This window comes from Manis pentadactyla, chromosome 14 (genome assembly GCF_030020395.1).
Source record: "Manis pentadactyla isolate mManPen7 chromosome 14, mManPen7.hap1, whole genome shotgun sequence".
NCBI lineage: Eukaryota > Metazoa > Chordata > Mammalia > Pholidota > Manidae > Manis > Manis pentadactyla.
In genome coordinates, this window is record NC_080032.1 from 14962532 (window position 1) to 14982228 (window position 19697).

The window sequence follows — 19697 nt, forward strand, 5'->3', positions numbered from 1 at the left end:
GTGCTGTCCCCTTAGTAGGGAAGGGAGGGCATGCACATGTGAGTGGGGGAGGGCAGAGGGGGCAGGAGGGGTGTGTGCTTATCTGAGGAGTGGAGTAGATGCAAACAGGTTGTTTCCTGCAGTAATACTGTTACCATAGTGTTATTCAAGGATATTATCCCTTATGTAACATACATATATTGTTCCATAGTATCATTCATAGCAGCATTGAATGCTTAACTGACCTGACTTTCTAAGGTAACCGATCCCCAGGACATCCCTGGGGGCTGGGTGAGTGTGTATAGGGTTCTCGATGAGGATGAAAGCACCAAACCATTGAAGTGGCTGGCCATTCAGACATGGGACTGTTTTGGCAGTCGCTTAGCCTGAGCATCGTGGTCTGATTTACTGGACCCTTCCCTATGTGTATTGGTATATGTATTACATTTGGGGTTTTATATTTGCTTTTGGCAAAGAGTGCACATTTTTCACCAGGTAGAATTGTGATTCATTGGATAGTTACTGAGTCCCTCAAAGGCTGAGACCTTGTGGGTTGTGAAGCCGACATAAAGCCAGTCCTTAGATTCGGGTGACTCTTGCGCTGGTAGGATTGGTTCCAGAGGGAACAGAGCTGTCCTTGGCCCCGCTGTGTCCCCAAAGACTTTATATAATAGAAGAGCAAGTATTTGAGCTGAGACTGAAATATTCCCATGAGGATAAGCAAAAGAAAGAGTTGGGGGAGAGGAGGCCATGAGACACAAGCCTCACCATGGGCAGTAGTTAGGAGTCCCTGTGGGAGATGGCAAGTGTCTGGGGAATTCACCTAAAAAATCAAGCTATTAAGTCTGGGCAGAGCATCCTGAGGCATAGATTGCATATTCTCTCTGCTTTTTCATGCACATTTTCATGGAGAGCAGATCAGAAGCCAAGCCAAGGGAGTAGCAGTGGCCTGGTTGGGCCAGAGGTCCTTGGTCATTCTCCCTTGCTTGCTTCCACCCCTTCCTTGCATTGTCACATCAGGTAAAGTGCCTGTGCACTGTTGCAGGTGCTGTATTTCTCTGAGTCCCTTGTGCCCACGGCGAGGAAGGCTTTGTGTGATCCACTGGAAGAGGTCAGAGAGGCAGCGGCCAAGACCTTCGAGCAGCTGCACTCCACCATTGGCCACCAGGCTCTGGAGGACATCCTCCCGTTTTTACTGAAGCAGCTGGTGAGCGGCTCTGCCTCACACCTACCAGTTTGGCTTTATTGTCTTTGTAGAAGTAAAATGCAGGGGGTATTTTGCCAAGGCAGCCACAGTGTGGGCCCTCAGGGGGTGGGAATGGCAGGATCAGATTTGCTTCTGTGCTTCTCTGACAGTCGGTCAGTGGGGGTGCAAGGACGGGGGAGAGTGGAGAATGAAATTGGTGGTGACTGATGCAGACAGCAGAGGTGGGACAGGAGCCAGCTCCTTAGTACTGTCCCTAATGCCTGTCTGCAGGATGAGGAGGAGGTGTCAGAGTTCGCCTTGGATGGTCTGAAGCAGGTGATGGCCATCAAGAGTCGAGTGGTGCTGCCCTACCTCGTGCCCAAGGTAAATCCCAACACATGGTGACCCTACTCCGGCCCAGACCCACAGCCACCTCACTGTTCCTGGGCCTGCTGTGAAGACCAGTTCTGAACTCAGATATTGGGAAAGGCTAGTGCTGGATGCTCTGAATGGTGGCGGGGTGGGACCTCAGAGCCTAGGAGAGCACCCGGCAAGGGGCAGCATTCACTGGGTTGCTGTTCTTTCTACAGCTGACCACTCCACCTGTCAATACCCGGGTGCTGGCTTTCCTTTCGTCTGTGGCAGGCGACGCCCTGACCCGTCATCTTGGAGTGATCCTCCCGGCAGTCATGTTGGCCCTGAAGGAGAAGCTTGGGACTCCGGACGAGCAGCTGGTGAGCGTCATGATCACCCCCACCAGCAGTTCGGGCCACCCCATCCTGGAGGAGCCGTGCTCAGCCCAGGTGTCCCCTGTGGTTTCAGGAGATGGCCAACTGTCAGGCTGTGATCCTCTCAGTAGAGGATGACACCGGGCACCGGATCATCATCGAGGACCTGTTGGAAGCCACCCGTAGCCCTGAGGTGGGCATGAGGCAGGCTGCTGCCATCATCCTCAACATCTACTGTTCCCGCTCGAAGGCCGACTACACCAGCCACCTGCGGAGCCTGGTCTCAGGCCTCATCCGCCTCTTCAACGACTGCAGCCCTGTGGTTCTGGAGGAGAGCTGGGATGCCCTGAATGCTATCACCAAGGTGAGGGGTCTGTTGACCCCACAGCTAGCTTCTGATTACAGACAATTCCAGACACTTGAAAGACTAGACTCTGAAATTAACCCCTTGTGTACCTGTCACCCAGCTTCAGTGTTTACCAGGCCATGCCACCCACACCCCTCCCTGCTGTATCATTTTGAAGCAGTCTTGAGAGGGCTGTGCTTAGAACTGTGACATCTTTTCTGCTTGTTCCTGCCTTCCCACAGAAGCTGGATGCTGGCAACCAGCTGGCACTAATTGAAGAACTGCATAAAGAAATCCGGTTCATAGGGAATGAGAGCAAAGGCGAGCATGTGCCAGGGTTCTGCCTTCCGAGGAAGGTAAGCCAGGGCCTTGTGGTGCAGGTACTGTGGGCATGGCCTTTCTCCACCTTCACCCTCAGTCCCTGGTCTGTGGTAGGATGGCTGGAGTTGACTTCGTGTCCTGGGTGCTGTTCAGCCCCTTCACAGACAGTGTGTTTCTTCCTTGAGGTGGTCATATGGGGACAGGGTCCATGCAATCTTTGATTAAAGCTGTGGAAGCTGCCTCAGCCAGAGTAAGTGAGTCACAGAGGTGGCAGCAGTATGTGTACCTCTGCGAGGTAGGCTTGTTGGAGCTCTTGTCTTCTTGTCACTGTCAAGTCAAGACTGTTCCTCAGCCAGGCTGTGACCCTGGCTGCCTGAATCAGTGTCTCTTGGAGTTGCACAGAGACTGGCTGACAGGAGTGCCTTGCTTTGGGTAGGAGACACTCAGGCCCAGTGCCTTTGAGATCTGACTCTCTAGTGTGGTTCTTTTGTCAGGGTGTAACCTCCATCCTTCCAGTGCTGCGGGAGGGAGTCCTGACTGGCAGCCCAGAACAGAAAGAGGAAGCCGCCAAAGCTTTAGGCTTGGTGATCCGCCTGACATCAGCTGACGCCCTGAGACCCTCCGTGGTCAGCATCACTGGCCCTCTGATTCGCATCCTGGGGGACCGGTTCAGCTGGAATGTGAAGGCAGCTCTGCTTGAGACACTCAGCCTCCTGCTGGCCAAGGTGAGTGACTGACGAATTCATTCTCTGGTCTCTTTGGAACTTAGAGAACAGGTCTGTCTGCAGGAGACGGGCACATGGTGTCATGTGGCAGCAGAGTGATAGCTTATTGTGGAGAAATAGCAGGGAGAGGTAAGACCTTGCACTCTAGACTCATGCTACACAGTGGTCAATTCCAGGTCCACCACTTCGCTGCCTCGCTAGAATGACCTTGGGAAGGCTGGATGACCTTGAGCCTGCTCCCTCAGCTGTGATTTGGAGCGCTAGTACTGCCTGCTGCGAAACGTGGGCCTCCATGAGGTGACAGCAGGAACACTGCCTGACACATCCTAAGTACTAAGACACATTGCTGTTCTTTTGAAGAAGTACTGGTTCAAAGGGAAAAAATCCAGGGCCACCTAAATACAATTAAAACATTGTTTAAGTACCCTTCCATTCTTTATTGCTGCTTCATAAAGAGAGATGTAAAACCCTGATGAGAGAATGAAAAGGAAGTCTGAGAGCAGCTGGAATAGCCTCAGTTTTTGCCAAAAGGGTAAGAAGCAAAGATCCAGCATATTGACTATTTCTGATGTTTTATGGAGCAATAATTAAGCCCTTTAGGTTTAAAAAAGTACAAACAAACCAAGATTTGTAAAAAAAAAAAAAAAAAATTGTATTCTTAAGAGGTTCGGAAACAAAAACAAGTTTGAAGTTTTGTAGCTTTTTTTTTCCTTTTGGAAGAAAGGTGTGGGTAGCGACTTTCTAGCTAAAACATGGGCTTGTGAGCGTCAGCCTCATTCTGTAGAAAATGGAGTCTTTTTTTAAAATTAAGTATCTTCCCCTTGTGTTCTGTGGTGTTTCTGTAACTCTGCAAGAGAAGCCTTTCCCTCACAGACTATGTCCCTCAGGCCTTGAGTCAGATGTCACCCATGGGCAGATGGTCCCACCTCAGAATCACTGGTTTCCCTCTGTGGTGTCCCTCCCAGCAGCCTGCAAGGCCCTGGCCCCAGTATTTCCCGACCTCCAAACAACTACTTCCATTTTACCATTCAGCTGCAGTAAATCTTCAGTCTTGGGACCACCTGTGCTTTATCGCAAGGATACTTGTTTTTCTCTCTACAGTCAGTGTAGGCTGGCTCATTAATGAGAGGGTGGCACACATGTACAGGGCTGACTTTCTGAGGTCACTGGTTTCATAGGATTGTTGGGTGATCAGCCATGCATCAGTTGCTTGGTGGACGGTGCCCGCCTTTACACACCTGGCCTGTTGCCCTGTCTGGGTGCTGGAGCAGCACCTCAGTAGTGTTCACAGCTGCCTGCCACTTTTTAATGTATTCAGAGGTGGGGGTTTCAAGTCACCTGTCCATGTCTCCACAAAGCTGGCTGATGGCTCCCTCAGTGGTGGTGGTGATCATTTTCCTCTCCACAGTGCTGGGAGGGGGCGGAACTAGAAGAGGAGGCTGAGCGGAACCTTCTGTGCTGGGCTCTCCTGGCCTGTGTGTGCTGGGGCAGCTCGTGGCGGCCTGTGATTGTTGGCTCCTGTGCCTGGACTCCACCTCAGCTGTGCTCTGGGGTGTGGATTTCTCACACAGGTTGGGATTGCCCTGAAGCCCTTCCTGCCTCAGCTGCAGACCACTTTCACCAAAGCCCTGCAGGACTCCAACCGGGGGGTGCGTTTGAAGGCCGCTGATGCGCTGGGGAAGCTCATTTCTATCCACATCAAGGTGGATCCCCTCTTCACAGAACTGCTTAATGGAATCCGGGTCATGGAGGACCCAGGTGTCAGGTGAGGTGCTGCCAGGGGAGCGCTGTGGCCGCGAGTGCAGAAGCTGCCCCAGGCTTGTGTGGGCAGGAGCAGTGGTGAAGGAGAGCCAGATTTTAAGTTGGCTGCATTGGTTCTATAGGGACACCATGCTGCAGGCCCTGAGGTTTGTGATCCAGGGAGCAGGGGCCAAAGTGGACGCTGTCATCCGGAAAAACATTGTCTCGCTGCTGCTGAGCATGCTGGGACATGACGAGGTACAGCTGCAGGTGGATGGTGGGCTGGTGGGCTGGATGGGTTTCCCTTCTCTTTTCTTCCATTGGTGTGTCTCCTTTGTGCTAGGTGAAATTGGTACTGCTGCCAGCAGTCAGTAATAGTCATTCCTTGCTTAGGGTTGTGGTTTGGTTGTGAGCGAGACAAGGCAGGTAGCACTGATATTGATTATTCTGTTTTATAGATAAGGAAAGTAAGGTTTTTAAAGCTCCAGATCTCTTAATAATTTGCTCTCTGATCTTTAACAAGTCACATTCTCATTCTCCCTCTGCTCCTCATTTCCCCCTTTGCAAAATGAAGAGATTCATTTATGGGGCCAGAAAGCATTTGCTGAGAGAAGGACCTAGCCCAGAGGTGAATAAAGCAGGGCTCAAGAAACAGTGGCTGGTGTCTGTCCAGGTGGGAGGGCTTAGCACTGTATGCCAGGGCGGGACTTGCCTGGGGCCGCCCCGTAGGGAGCAGCAGTGTCAAAGGCAGAATCTGAGCCCTGTGACTGCAGTTCTGTTCTGGCCCACTGCCATCATGGTAGCCCTTCATCACCTGCCTGGCAGCATTTGTTAAGCACCCATTGGTGGCCCAGTGCTGTGGTGGGTCCAGTAGGGAGTTAAGCCTGTGGCTAACAATTTTTTCTTTCGCCTTTGACAGGCAGCCCTCTGTTGTGTGGCCTGATTTCGTATTTGTGGGGCTGATCTCTGGAGAGAGGCCTTTGAGCTAGCATGGTTTTACACTTTGTTGTATGCCCATGCGCCGGACTCAGCATTGCTGCTTGCGCTTGACACGGCTTCCTAAGCCTATGGCCCAGCCGCCTGCTCTCCAACTAAAGCCTGGCCTTCTCTGGGGGCACAGATGGGAGACTGTCTTCTTTTGGTCACAGTCTGTCAGGGTTTTTACAGGCCATCACGCCCAGTGCAAGCAAAAGTTAATAGTTAAGCTAGTTTGCATTTTACCACAATGGCACTTAAAATAGGTCCAGTTGGAGAGAATGGGTGTCAGAGAGAGCTAGCTATAACCTTGTTTGACACCGGGGCTTCTACTTGGAGCCCAGAGCCCCAGAGTGCTCCGATCACAGTGGAGTGATAGAGGGAGTAGCTCTGGATACAAAATGTCACCAGATTTGTGGGGAGAAGGGGTCGCAGAGTGGCTGTGTAGCTGACTTCCCAGTGCCCATGGCAGAACTTTTCCTCTGTGCCTGCCCTGCCTCGCAGGGCTGTTGATGGTAGCTGAGATTCTCAATGTAAAGCATGCAGGCTTTCTGAGAAGAAAGGTGCTATGTAAATGTGGTTATTACTGCTGTTGGCTTGATGATTATCATGTGCACACACTGGACTCTTTCTTCTATAATTAAGTGAAGTGCTAGGCATGTAGTTTTTCATCCTGCGCCCAGCAGCTCACAGTGAAGGGCAGCCCTGTTGGGTCCGGGAGCACACTGCCTGGAGTAGGAGGGGCCCTAGAGGCCCAGTTGCTCTGTTCTGCCTTCCTCCCAGCCCTCCGCCCTGCCCCAGTCTCTGGTCCTGGTTGCCCGGCAGCGGGCCGTGTGGGTTGCACCAAGCTCTCACTCCCATCTGCTCCATTAGGACAACACGCGCATCTCTGCGGCCGGCTGTCTGGGGGAGCTGTGTGCCTTTCTGACTGAAGAGGAGCTCAGCACTGTTCTTCAACAGAGCCTGCTGGGTAGGGCTCCTCTGTACCCTGGGGACTGTCCCTGTGGGGCCACTCAGCCCTGGGGGAGCACCGCGGGCGCCTGTGTCCCTTTGCCCTCAGACTCCCTCTTCTTGGGAATCCAGTTGTTAAAACAAAATGGAGCTTCCAGTGGTCCTGTAATCCTGAGTGTCTCTGCTTCAAGAACACAGCTACAAGTCAGAAGCAGTGTGTGAGAGCTCTCCTTAGCATGTCACGGTGCGCAGGGAGGTCCATGTACAGTGTGGACACCAGGGCCTGAGGTGGCATGCTAGTCTTGGTGGGAGGAGGAGTGGTCCCAGGGGCTGCATGGTGGTGGGCACACTCATAACATGCGGGTTGGCCTCATTTGTGGCCTTTCACCCAGCGGATGTGTCCGGCATTGACTGGATGGTTCGGCATGGGCGGAGCATGGCACTCTCCGTGGCTGTGAATGTGACTCCCAGCAGACTCTGTGCAGGCAGATGCAGCAGTGAGGTGCAGGACATGATCCTCAGCAATGCCACGGCAGACAGGGTAAGGCTTCAGGGCAGCCTGACCAGCCCTCCCCACCCCCACCCCCCAGCCCAAGCTCCACCGCCATACACTTGCTGATACAGTGTGGCACTGTCCGTCCACTGCCTAGTAAGAGGCCTGGGTCTGAAGTTCACCTTTGCCACTAACTTGCTGTACCCTCAGACTGGTGCTTGATCTCCCTGGGCCCCAGTTTCAACATTTAAGCAGTGAGGAGTTCTGTGGGAGCATCTAGAGGTTTTTCTAGGTCGTTGCTGGAACCAGTGATGTAGACTTTGTCTACCTCACAGCCAGGACAGCCTTTTGGGGAGTCTTGATGTGAAGTAGTGGGGGGTGGGCTAGAGGTGAAGAGCCAGGGTTCCCCAGATTCCTAGGGATGGGACTGTGCCCAGCGCCCCCTCTCTGAGGGAGGAGGAGGGTGCCGTCCTGTCTAGCGTACTCCTCTCCCCACAGATCCCCATTGCGGTGAGTGGGGTCCGGGGCATGGGCTTCCTGATGAAGCACCACATTGAGACAGGAGGAGGGCAGTTGCCAGCCAAACTCTCCAGCCTGTTCATTAAGGTGAGTGGCTTGTGAGAAGGACCTAGGGCCAAAGCACCCTGGTAGTGGGCTGGCAGACTGGCTGTGTTCTGGGAGTTCCCCACTGCTGGCCTGTGGGACACCTTGACCCCTTGGGGAGGGAACACAGACTGGGTCTGTGTGCAGTTTTCTCTGTACCCAACTTCTTGTCAGGTTCTCAAATAGACCTGTGACCCCAAATCAAGTTAAGATCCACTATTTTTTGGGTATTCTTTCTAGGCACCTTGATTTTGTAAAATTTTGGACAGACCTGGGTTCAAATCTTAAGCTTCCCTTCCCTGCCTTCCTTTAGCTGGCAGGGCACTTAGAAGTATGGTTATTGTGGTGCCTGTGAGGAAAGCAGGGGAGCCAGGCAGTGGGGCCTACCACGTACGTGATGAAACATACTTCTCAAATACAATTGTGCACCCAACTTAGAACTAGAACCTGCATTTTCAGAGATGGGGCCGAGCCTGAGACTGTGCCTTTCGAACCTCTCAGGAGATTGTTAGTGCTGCTGAGGTTCCAGAGGGTCCAGAGCCCTGCTGGGAGCTTCCAGGGCCCTGTCTGGGTTGGACCTGTGTGCAGCACCGTGCTATACGTAGCCACTCAATAGCCTTTCTTTCCTAAGGAGCCTTGGTGCATCCGGCTGGGCTGGACCCTGAAAGTGTGGTTGTGAATAGGGCCCACACAGTCTCTGGAGTGAGAGATACACCAAAAGCCTGTGGGGAGGGCCCTAATTTAGATAGTGTTGTTAGGGGAGAGCTCTGAAGGCTGACGGCTGACATTTGAGCTGAGACCCAAGGGTGAGAAGGGACCAACCACGTGAGGCCCTGGGGCCAGCTCGCCGCAGGCAGTGGTGCCGGCCGGTGCGGAGGTGCGAGGCAGGAAGGAGCATGGTGTGGTTGAGGAAGTGAAAGCCCCGTGTGGGCAAGAGTAGTGAGCAGAGGGGAGAGTGGCACGAGATGAGGGGGAAAGGGAGATGGCCGAGTCACACCCTATCAGGGAGAGAAGGCACCAGAAGGGAGCAGCGGGGTCAGTTTTCATGATGAGGAGAGAGTGTCCAGGTGGAAATGTGGGCTTCTTTGAGAGACAGACTGGATATACCTGACTAAAAGCCTGTGTTCTCCTTTGTAGTGTCTGCAGAACCCATCCAGTGACGTCAGGCTGGTGGCTGAGAAGATGATATGGTGGGCAAACAAGGACCCGCTGCCTCCTCTGGACCCCCAGGCCATCAAACCCATCCTGAAGGCTCTTCTTGACAATACTAAGGATAAAAACACTGTCGTAAGGGCCTACAGCGACCAGGCGATTGTTAACCTCCTCAAGATGAGGCAGGGTGAAGAGATGTTTCAGGTGGGAGCCCAGGACTGGCGTGTCTCCCAAGGCATACTGTGGGCATATGTTATGCAGGTCGTCTTCCGCACAACAGTATTTAAGCTTCATACTCTTCTTACTCTTGATACTTGGTGTGCTGAGTGTCAAGGGGAAAACTGGGCTAGTGCCTAAAAACACATTCTTCTGTTCCTGTGGCGTGCAGATGTCTTTCAGCACCAAGCCCCTTTCTTTTTTTTTTTTTATTTATTTTAATTTATTTTTATTTTTGCTATCATTAATCTACAATTACATAAAGAACACTATGTTTACCAGGCTCCCCCCTCACCAAGTTCCCCCACACCCCACTACAGTCACTGTCCATCAGCGTAGCAAGATGCTGTATAATCACCACCTGTCTTCTCTGTGTTGCACATCCCTCCCCATGCCCCCCCACAACACTATACATGCTAATCGTAATGCCAAGTCCCTTTCTTTAAATAAAATCTCATGTGGCACCCACACTTTTAAGATCCTTGTAGGCTGCCCAGTGAAGCCCAGACCCTGTACACTCAGTCCCCGACCCTTAAGTGACCTTTAAAGCCCTGAAAACGCTAACCACCACTATACCTCCTCACATGATAAGCACAAAGAGTGGTTTTCTTGGCTTTCCTTGGACCCATCTGAGTCCCTTATTTTGTCAGATTCTACCTTGGTGATTCTAGTTGAGGCCAACATTTGTTTTGCCTTTGATGGGAGAAATCTGAAGCAGTATTTTCTGACTACGTCTCCTCATTTCCATCTTCCCCACAGTCCCTCTGCAAGATCCTGGATGGGGCCAGCTTGGAGGTGCTAAACGAGTGCAACCGAAGGTCCCTGAAGAAACTGGCCAGCCAGGCTGACTCAGCAGAGCAGGTGGACGATACCATTCTGACCTGAGGCCAGGCCCTGCCACTGGGCCCTGTGTCAGCATTTGACCTCAGCCTCTTTGCTCAGTATTTTCATTTTTGAAAATACATTTGTTCTAATGGGGAGCTTAAGAGATGGCGTTCCCAGACAGTATTTTAATATATCAACAGACCACAGCCAAAGCCTTAAATCAAACCCACACACAACTGAAAATTGCCTCCTCCACTTCTCACCCTTTTCTTTGGAGGAGAGAAGAAAAGGCACAGGTGTGAGCCTCACCCAAGAGCTGGTTATTTGGCTCAGCATGGCTGGGTCTGGAACTAGCAGGCTCAGACTTCTGCTTCTCTTCTCCTGTGCTGGAACTCTCTTCCTGAGCCAGTGCTGCCAGCCTTTTGCCTAGATGCTGAGTGGGGCACAGAACTGTGACATCTGCCCAGTGTCGGGTGTCTTGGCGTGGCTTTGCCGTGTTGTGTGGCCTGATGTGATCTGACCCCAGTCAGGTGTAAATGATACTCGTGCAGCCCTGGCAGTTCCCCAGTGCGGGAGGGGTATAGGCTTAAATGCAGGCTGTTTGAAGGAGGAATGTTTAATAAAGGCTTTGATTTAATCTTGATATAAGCAGATTTTAAAACATCTCCAAACATCCATTAAACATGAACCTTCCAGCATCAGGAACGAGGCAAGGCTTGCAACTGTTTTCGTAATCATTGGCGGCACCCTGATTTCTGGGCGTCTCTCTCCTGCTCTCGGAAGTCTTGTAGGTATCTAGGCTTATGTGTCTGGAGGTCAGATCTCAGGAGGTGTGTAGCCAGGCCTGCATTGTTACCTGGTATGGAGAATGCAGGGTTCAAATTAGCCACTTCCTTGCTTTGTCCTGACTCTAGAAGAAAGGTAGGGAGCTGCTTCTGGCAGTTAGGTCTTAAAGAGAAATCTGTCCCTCTCTGTGGAGTAAGAAAGAACCACATTCCTGTAGTTGGGGGACTTGCCAGAGGAAACCAGAGTTGCCATTCAGCATCTCCCTCCTTTATGAATGACTTCCTTCCTCTTGTTTCTTAGAAGGCTCGTGATCCACGCGTCCTGTCATATGGAGCACGCCTCTCTGGGCCCAGTGACGCAAGTTTTTCTGAGCTGTTTTCCTGGCCACAGTACAGAATAAGCCTCTAGGAAAATTATTGTTCGCAGCAGTAAAAGGGTAAAAAATCAAATATGGTAGTAGGGAACTAACTTTGTAAAAGGTCTAGCATGCTAGACCAAAACAAGCAAGGCTTTGCTTATTAATCATGCAGCAGAGGTAGAGAGGAGCCCTGTGACTCAGCACTTTGATGACTAAGAGAAGGTGACTCTTTAAGATGCTCCTGATGAAATCCTCACTTTCTGTGCTTGAGCATTCTAGGTCAAAGGACTTCCTATTTCCTTGCAGCAGACATGGCCTCAGCTGGCTTAATGTAACTGTAGAATCCCAGGGCTGGGGGGCACCTTGAGAGGTCAGCCAAGTTGGTACCCACAGGCGAGGCAGCCAATGGTTCCACCTTTGGGTAGCCATGGTAACTGCTTCTTGCTCCTGGGATTCAGATGGCCATCGGTGTCCTCCCAGCTTCCTGGAGCATATGTCCAGCAATCTGGTCTGCATATGTTGTCACTTCTGCCAGTTAGACATGGCGAGGCAGGTGAAATTTCTGTGTGAGGGGTCCTGAGCTGAAGCTTTTGGTAAGCCCCTGAGGTGTGTTTAGTTTCCTTTAGGACCTCAGAGTAGTTGCTTGTGAGTGTCGCAGGTGTTCAGTCCTCAGTCTGAAATTGGGGTGGGAGTCGTGATGGGCTGGGGAACCTGAGGTACTTAGAGACAGAAGACACTCAGTAAGCAGAACTCAGGGAAAAATACCAGGTTCTAGCTCCAGAAACCGGAGGAGGAGGAGGAGGAGGAGATCTCTGTTGAGGATAGATGGATGAAGGTTGATTCACAGATGGAGATTACTCAAAGGCTCCCAGAGCTTGAGGAATTGCAGTCCCCGAGTGTGGAAGGAGGGTGTGAGCTCCTTGGAAGGCAGTCAGACATGACAGGGGAACAGGCTCCATGACCTTGGCAGTCAGGGCTATAGCAATCCTGAAAACAGCTTCCAGCTGGACCGACCACCCTGGAGGATGGAACTCAGCAGCAGAGAGGCAGAGCAATTTGTCCCAGTGGTTGGTAGAGCTGTTCAGCCTTGGCAAGTCATACAACCTCTCTGGGCCAGTTTTTTGGTCTAAAATGAGAAATTAGGAATGGAAGCTCTAAAACTCTCTTGTTTAGGGATTAATAGTAACTGTGGCAGATTGCATTTAGCATTTTTAAAATTTAGTCCTCCCAATCTATGAAGCAGGTTCTCTTGTTGGTACTGGTTCCCAGAGGAGGAAACTGAGGCACAGTGGAGGTACTTGCACAGGGCCCTGTGGCTGGAAAATAGCAGTCTTATCACCAGAATTCATATGCTTTGGCTTTCTCTTCTACTTGCTGGCAGTTTGGCACAAGCATTTTTCATTCTTTAGAGCAGTGCCTCCAGACCTGTCTCGTCCCTACACACACAGGCAACGGGACATGGCTGTGGGGTTCCAGATGCCTGGCCCTGGGCCCTACCCAGCTGCTTTGTGGGCTAGCCAGTACCTCCCCCCATTTACAGGACACTTGCTAGGAAGGTCTTCAGAAAAGATATTTATTCTTGTAAGACTTCCAGTGATCCTTCAGAGAGAAGTTGACTCCCCTTTTCTGTGTGTCTGAAAGGCAATGACAAAATGATGTGCTTTAAAGCTAGTTCACGGAGAACAAAATGAGCATTCTCAACCCTTTGGCCAACTGGAGCCTCTGCAGTCATGGGCATCAAGGTTATTTGAAGGTGTGGGTGAGTGATATGGCTCACAACCCTTTTAGGAGCCTCACCTGCAGGTAATCTCCCTTTGGCCCTCTGCCGTGGTGCTGGAGAGCTTGGCACAGGGCAGTGGGCCTGCAGGAACTTTGCTGCTTCATTTTTAGGAATTTGGAGACATTATTTGAAAGATTTTGAAAACAAGACTGGCAGTTGGGAATGTTTGTAAGTATGGTTCTGTGTGGACGTGTCTTAAATTGCTTTAGGCTTTTCTAAATTAGAACAATAGGGGAAAACAGGAACCAGCGTATCTTCACAGTCTAGGTTTCTAAGATGTTTTTAAGGAAATTTTAAGGATACCACTTTAAAGTCCTGGTGTAGCATACTATGGGAGAGTGTAACTCTTGGGGGGGAATTCCCGGGGCAAAATACATTTGAAACTGAAATCAGTCAAGGGGAGAAATAAAGTAGGAGAAATCCATTTACTGCTTACAAGCAGTAGTCCACTTCTCTCCTGTCTCACGACCTGGCTGTAGAAGGGACCCCACCCAACCTCTCCTGTCCACATACTGCCTTGCTTGCCCTAGTAATTACCTATTGATATGGAGATGTACTTTTCTCCACCCCCTGGAAACACCTATTGATATGGAGATGAACTAAGATCAGGCAAGAGAGATTCTGGAAATACTGCAGTTTTACCCACTGGGAGCCACGCAGACATCTGAGGCGGGTGTGAACCTTAACCTTACTGTATTAATATCAGCTAGGTGACCTGGCACATGTTAACTTCTCTGAGCCCACATGTCCTCATCTGTACAGTGACAAATTTACCACTGGGCCTGTTGAGTGAATGAGAGCATGGTGCACAAGGCTGGGCACATAGGATGTGCTCATTTGATGACAGGGCTGGTGTGAGGAAATGAGGTGTCATCGGGAGGTGCCCGTGACCACCTACGGCCAGTCACCAGTGCAGTGAGCTCAGATTCAGGAGCTGGACCCATAATTTGCAGATGTGTTAACTTTGAGCCCCTAGTTTGAGAACCTACTAAGTTAAAATCCAATTTCTTTGAGGAATGATGGTTACTGTGATTGAGTATCTAAAACACCTGATAGAAGATTGTGACATGTGCCCGGGCAGGAAGCATTTATCACCTTTGTCCCAGCAGCACTTCTCACACACTCCTGACACACTCGTGGGGAGGCCAGGAGGGGTGGTTGTCATTTCAGGGGGAGGGAGTGTTGAGGTACAGATGGAAAGGAGTGTCTCTAAGTTCACAAGCCAGTTGGCCACAGAACTGGGAAAGACCCATATTTCTTGATACTCTGGTTACCATGCCCCAGGGCCAGTCTATAAAAGTAATTTGGAAGGTGAAAAAGAGAAACTAGGCAAGCTCTTGGTGTGTGGCTCTTTGGAATGACTGGTCTGTTTTCGGAAGGGGTGGAGACCAATTAATTCTCTGGGTGGTTCTGAGCTGCTCCCTGCCACCACCCCTACCCAGTTCTGTTAGGGTTCCCTGCAGCCTGCCTGCTGCAAGGGTTGTTAGTGTTGATGTTAGCAAAGGAAACTGGAAAAACTGGCCCAAGATGATTCCGTCAGAGGGATTTCTGGTGAGACTGGGCCGAGTGCCCACATGAGTGCAGCAGTCACTTTCTAATGCTGTTCTGGGAGGGTCTCTTGGTGAGATGGCAGCCTGGTCATGAGCTACATTAGGTCCTTCTTACTGCTTACACACCCATAAAATCGGCACTGGGAAGGTGAGCTGCAGCAGTATTGAACCCAGCATTTCTCAAACATTTTGGCCTCAGGATCCTTTTACACTTGGAGAATTTATGGACAGCCCCCCCAGGGGTCCTGCTTATATGCATTTTACCTATTGATGGTGCTGTCTTAGACATCAGAAGGGCCAACTTAAACACTTTTATTTACTCATTTAAAAAGAACAAGTCCACTACGTTAGTGTAAAAAACCAGAACAAATTCAAGTTTTCCAAAATAAAAGCCACTTTAGTGAGGAGAGTGGCGGCATAGCTTTACACTTTGGCAAATTTCTTTAATGTCTGCGTTCTCATGACTGCTTCTGCATTCAGTCTCCTGCAGTATCACATTGTGTAGGCTCTGGAAAACGCGTACACTCCTAAGCAGGTGATGGTGGGAAAGGCAAATAACCTCTTGGTAAGGATGTGACTGAGCCTCAGGGACCACACTTTGAAAACTACTGATCTGATCTAAAGAGGGGAGAGAAAAATCCTACTGAAGGGTTTGGCGGGAGGGTGGGAGTTGAAGCTGAGTTACAGTGAGAGACCCCAGATTTGTCCCACACCCCACAGAAAACAAACTCAAGAGGATCAACTGCAGTTGATTTATGAGCAACATGGGTTTGAAATGCACAGGTCCACTGATATATGGATTGTTTTCAATAAGTATACTGGAAACTTGGGAGATTTGCAACCACTTGAAAAAACATTTTTGCTAACTATGAATATAGTATACAATACATATAATTATCAAAATATGTGTTAATTGACTTTATAATCAGTAAGGCTTCCAGTCAACAGTAGGTTATAAGTAAAGTTTTTGGGGAGTCAAAGTTACATTCAGATTTTCACTGCGTGGGAGGCTGGGGGGGTCAGTGCCCCTAATACCTGCATTGTTCAAGGGTCAACTGTAAATTATTTCTGATGTTCATTCTAACTCTTTAAATTCTATGTGTGGCTTCACTTTATATTTTTACGGCTTTACTTTAATTCAGTAGACATCAAGCGACCATGCGCTAGATCCTAGAGAATCCCAGCATGGGATCCCAGTGAACTTAAATGTTCACTTGATTTGGAGGGCTATCTAAGGACAGGGCAAGGTCACCACCAAAGCTCCAGGTATGGCATCAGGCATGCAGATACGAAGGAAAGGGAGCTAATTTCCAGTTCTATTAAACGAAGAGGTCACATGAAATTTCCTTTATTCCCTCCCCCTTGGACTAGCATGTAGGTAGTGCCCCATCTTGGCTCTTCATTTAAAGCCCGACATTCAGTCTACCTGCCCTCTCTAAATTCTCATTTATCACCCTGTCTACCTTGCATGGTTGCAGCATGTGCTCCTCCTTCACTGCCTATTTCAGCAATGTGAGAATCCACTGGTCCATCTGAGGCCTGGACTTCACAGGTCCCTGCAGACCTCTGCTGGACTGATCTTCCCCTCTTACTGCTCCCAGTGAGACACCGCGGCTGTTTTCATGGTCTCAGGCTTGAGGTTCCCTCCTTTCCCCTCCTAGCCTCCTCACTTCCTGATCTCACTTCTTTGCCAGTTAAATTCTTCAAAGTGCCTTTAACCCATCTTCAACCCTTACTGTTCACTGGCTGCTAATCCTCTACCTCCACTGTCCTGCAAAGTACTTCACTTGACCCCAGTGTCCTCACCACCAACCATTCTCTTTTACTTTTCTTGAATGAAGAACACATATCCACCTCCTCCATGGTGTCCCTGTTCCCGCAAACCTCTGCCCACTCATGGCCTCCTTACTCTCCTGCATTTTTCTCTGTAGACACATCTGTGTTGGTTGGTATTCTCTACCAGAATGTAAGCTCCATGAAGTAGGGATCTACAGTTTTATTTACTATTAAATTTACAGCTCCTGCATCAGTGCCTGGCACACAGTAAGCCCTCAGATATTTGAAGGAATGAATGACGGTCTTCCCCTATTGTACTGTCAGCTCCATGAGGATGGGGCTTTGTTTTCCTCATTTTATATCCTTGGTGCCCAGCATAGTGCCTGGCACATAGGAGGCACAAAAACATTTACTGAATTAGTGAATGAATCCAGTTGCTATGTAAATTTGTGTGATTTAAAAAAAAAATGCTGCAGTGTTTGGTTGATATGATTTGCATAGAGTCTTTTGCATCTGTTCCTTCCTGCCATTACCTCACACCTGGGCTTTAGCAGTAGCTGCCTTTAAAACTGAAGCAGTTGAAAATTCATCCTGCATGCCTGTCTCAGATTATTTCCCTAAAATATTTTGATACTGCTCCTCTGCTCAAAAACTTCTAGTGCCTTCCCATTGTAGTTTCTAATGTACAAACAGGTGGTTTTGCAAAAGCTCCTCTGAGCGAAGCTTCCCATCAGGTACATACTGTACCACCTCTGGTCACAATAGTTTCTATTTGTGTATGCACAGTTTCCATCTACCAACCATAATAGCCCCAGCCATTGAATTGTAGCTTAAATAAGTGTAAAACAATGTTTCTAGAGGAAATGTGCTCAAGAGTTTCATTTTGGGGAAGCCAGGCACAAAGCCTGGCTTCTAGGGAATTCCCCCTTAAAGCCAAACTTGATCCTCTGAGGCTATGACAGTGACTGTCTAAATACACCCACCATTCAAGGCTAAATTCTGATTCCATCATGAAATCTTTATGATGAGATCACTTCTCATTTTAGCTAAAAGTGATAGCTTTCTGTCTCTGAAGTCTAGGCTGCTTATTTCCTACCTATCTTATTTATCTATTGTTATTTTTAATTCTTCATGAGTATGACTTATCTCTGATGAGATTATCAGCTCCAGGAGGAAAAAAAAGCTCTATTCTATAATTTGTGGCATGTAATAAATAGTAAGCATACATTCAATAGTTACTGAATAACTGAAGGAATTAATACCTATTACTTTCCAGACGATACACACAGGCAAGTCAGGAATCTGGTCTTCATAATGGTCAGTTCTGCTCTACTTCTGCAAAGTACCCTACAGACCTGATATCAGGAAGCTGCCTTGGAAATGTGTGCTAGAGTCTACAATAAGAAATAGCCAAAAGTATGAATGAGTCAGTGCAAAACCTTGGTTAACTGCTTTAGTTACTGTTTATTACATGCTTATATGTGGCAAGTAATATACAAACAAATCTCTAATCATCACAGCTATTCTGTGCAGAAAATGGGGCTTTTAGATATTGTGATGTGACTTATATCCAGTGTCCCCAAGCTTTTAAGGTATGGAGCCAGGATTTCAAAGCTAGCATTTCAACCAAAGTCTCTCTGACTATAGAGCAGGTTGACATGACCTGCAATGACCTTCTGCCTCACTGCCTGGTCTCAGTTGAATGTGCTTGCCTGGTGGGTACAATGAGGCATCCTTCTTAAGCCCTTACGATTCCTAAAACTGCGTAATCAGAGGGGATCCCGCTCACCATTCCCAGACCAAGAAGGGCCATTTTTAATGGTCACATGAGCAGCTCCTCTCCCAGTTAGTACCTTTAGTTTCCAAGCCCATGTTCTTTTGACATTACCACAGATTCTCAGCTCCTAGAAAAACAACTCAAAACTTGAGTCAGACACTCCATATGCTGTTCAAGGATCTTCCCTGCAACACTGTTTATAATAACAAAAAATTATGAACAACACTAATGCCTATCAACAGTAGAGCGGTTAAATTATAGTACAACCATATGATGGGAGTACTGTAACATACAGCTGTTAAATGACAATGTCCAAGTACATTAAAGAGAAAAGGCAATGCACCTAAGTTTGCACAGTCACACATTCACTGAAGTACATTCATTCAAGAACTATCTGTTAAGCATTTTAAGGTATCCAAGAACCAAATGTATTAATCAGGATGTGTGCGAAGCAGGTCTCAAGGAAAAAAAGTAACTTGTACTTTTTGGCAAGCTGTACTTGTTTTTCAAAAAAAACCCATTATACTTGACTTTCTATGAAGTCAAGATTGAAAAAAAGGAAGTTGATAAAACAAGTAGAAATATCCAACAGATACTTGAAAGGGCCAGGGCATATGAGGAATTTACAAAGGAACTTGAAACATCGCTGCAGTTCTATAATGAGGCTGGCAGTTAAGAGCAGCTTCTTTTTAGGATAGGTGGGAACTTACTCTACAACTGGAAAAAACGGGCTGATGATAAGCCAAACACCGCTTAACTGGTGGCCCAGGTCTTCCTAACCACACGATTTGGAGATGTTTACCTGTATATAGTGGGAAACTGACGCCGGGCGCATCTTACACAATGGGTCCATCATCTCCCGGGCTCAGCGTCAAGGTGGCCGGGGCTATGAATCTCTGACTACCCTCCCTAGTTTACCAAGGAGGCAACTCCGGCTTCACGAGGTCACACGGCTAGGATATGACTTCGACCCGGAATGACCGAGGCCACACTCCTAACACCTGCTTTGGCTGGCGACACCGCCTTGTAAACCTCGGCAGCCACCAGCCTCGGCGTGCAGTCCGCTGGCGCGAGATGCTGCGGGGCCAAAGCTGGCGCCCCGGGGGCGGGGGTCGAAGCGGGAAGGTGGCGTGGGGGTGTCCGAGTCCGCGGCGCCGACAAACCGGGGGCCCGGCTGAAGCCCCGCCTCCACGGTCACTGCTGCGTCTTTTCCTCTCCGCAGCGCTTGGGATTCTTGAAGATGAAGGAGCAAGTCCGTCCCGGGTCACGGCCGTGCTTCTCCGGCACTCTCGGCTTCTTTCAGTTAAGGCTCCACAGCAGCTCCGCATGCCAAGCCCTCAGGGCCGCGGGCGGCGGCGGCGGCGGTGTCCACCTAAGAGACCCACGAAAGCAAGCTCACACCTGCGGGACTCTGCCAAGGCGCATGCGCG

The 19697-nt window shown here is 49.4% G+C and overlaps 1 protein-coding gene and 1 long non-coding RNA gene across 3 annotated transcripts in view; one reads left to right on the forward strand and one right to left on the reverse strand.

Annotated features, from left to right (window-relative positions):
- The window catches only part of GCN1 (GCN1 activator of EIF2AK4), a 52698-nt gene extending 41749 nt beyond the window's left edge, over positions 1–10949 (forward strand). For both annotated transcript variants that reach the window (XM_036929440.2, XM_036929441.2), the window contains exons 46-58: positions 1025–1186; positions 1457–1549; positions 1756–1899; positions 1988–2257; positions 2482–2595; positions 3055–3285; positions 4857–5050; positions 5169–5283; positions 6874–6970; positions 7344–7492; positions 7943–8050; positions 9185–9403; positions 10175–10949. In XM_036929440.2, the coding sequence (XP_036785335.2) occupies positions 1025–1186; positions 1457–1549; positions 1756–1899; positions 1988–2257; positions 2482–2595; positions 3055–3285; positions 4857–5050; positions 5169–5283; positions 6874–6970; positions 7344–7492; positions 7943–8050; positions 9185–9403; positions 10175–10300 (2022 nt within the window). In that variant the 3' untranslated portion in view covers positions 10301–10949. The remainder of the gene's footprint in view (positions 1–1024; positions 1187–1456; positions 1550–1755; positions 1900–1987; positions 2258–2481; positions 2596–3054; positions 3286–4856; positions 5051–5168; positions 5284–6873; positions 6971–7343; positions 7493–7942; positions 8051–9184; positions 9404–10174) is intronic.
- Positions 10950–12941: 1992 nt separating this feature from the next.
- Positions 12942–19690, reverse strand: LOC130680885 (uncharacterized). Its single transcript, XR_008993910.1, has 2 exons — positions 19070–19690; positions 12942–13018 (listed from the first exon to the last, which is right to left on the reverse strand). It is a non-coding gene; the product is annotated as an uncharacterized LOC130680885 (long non-coding RNA).
- Between the last annotated feature and the right edge of the window lie 7 nt (positions 19691–19697).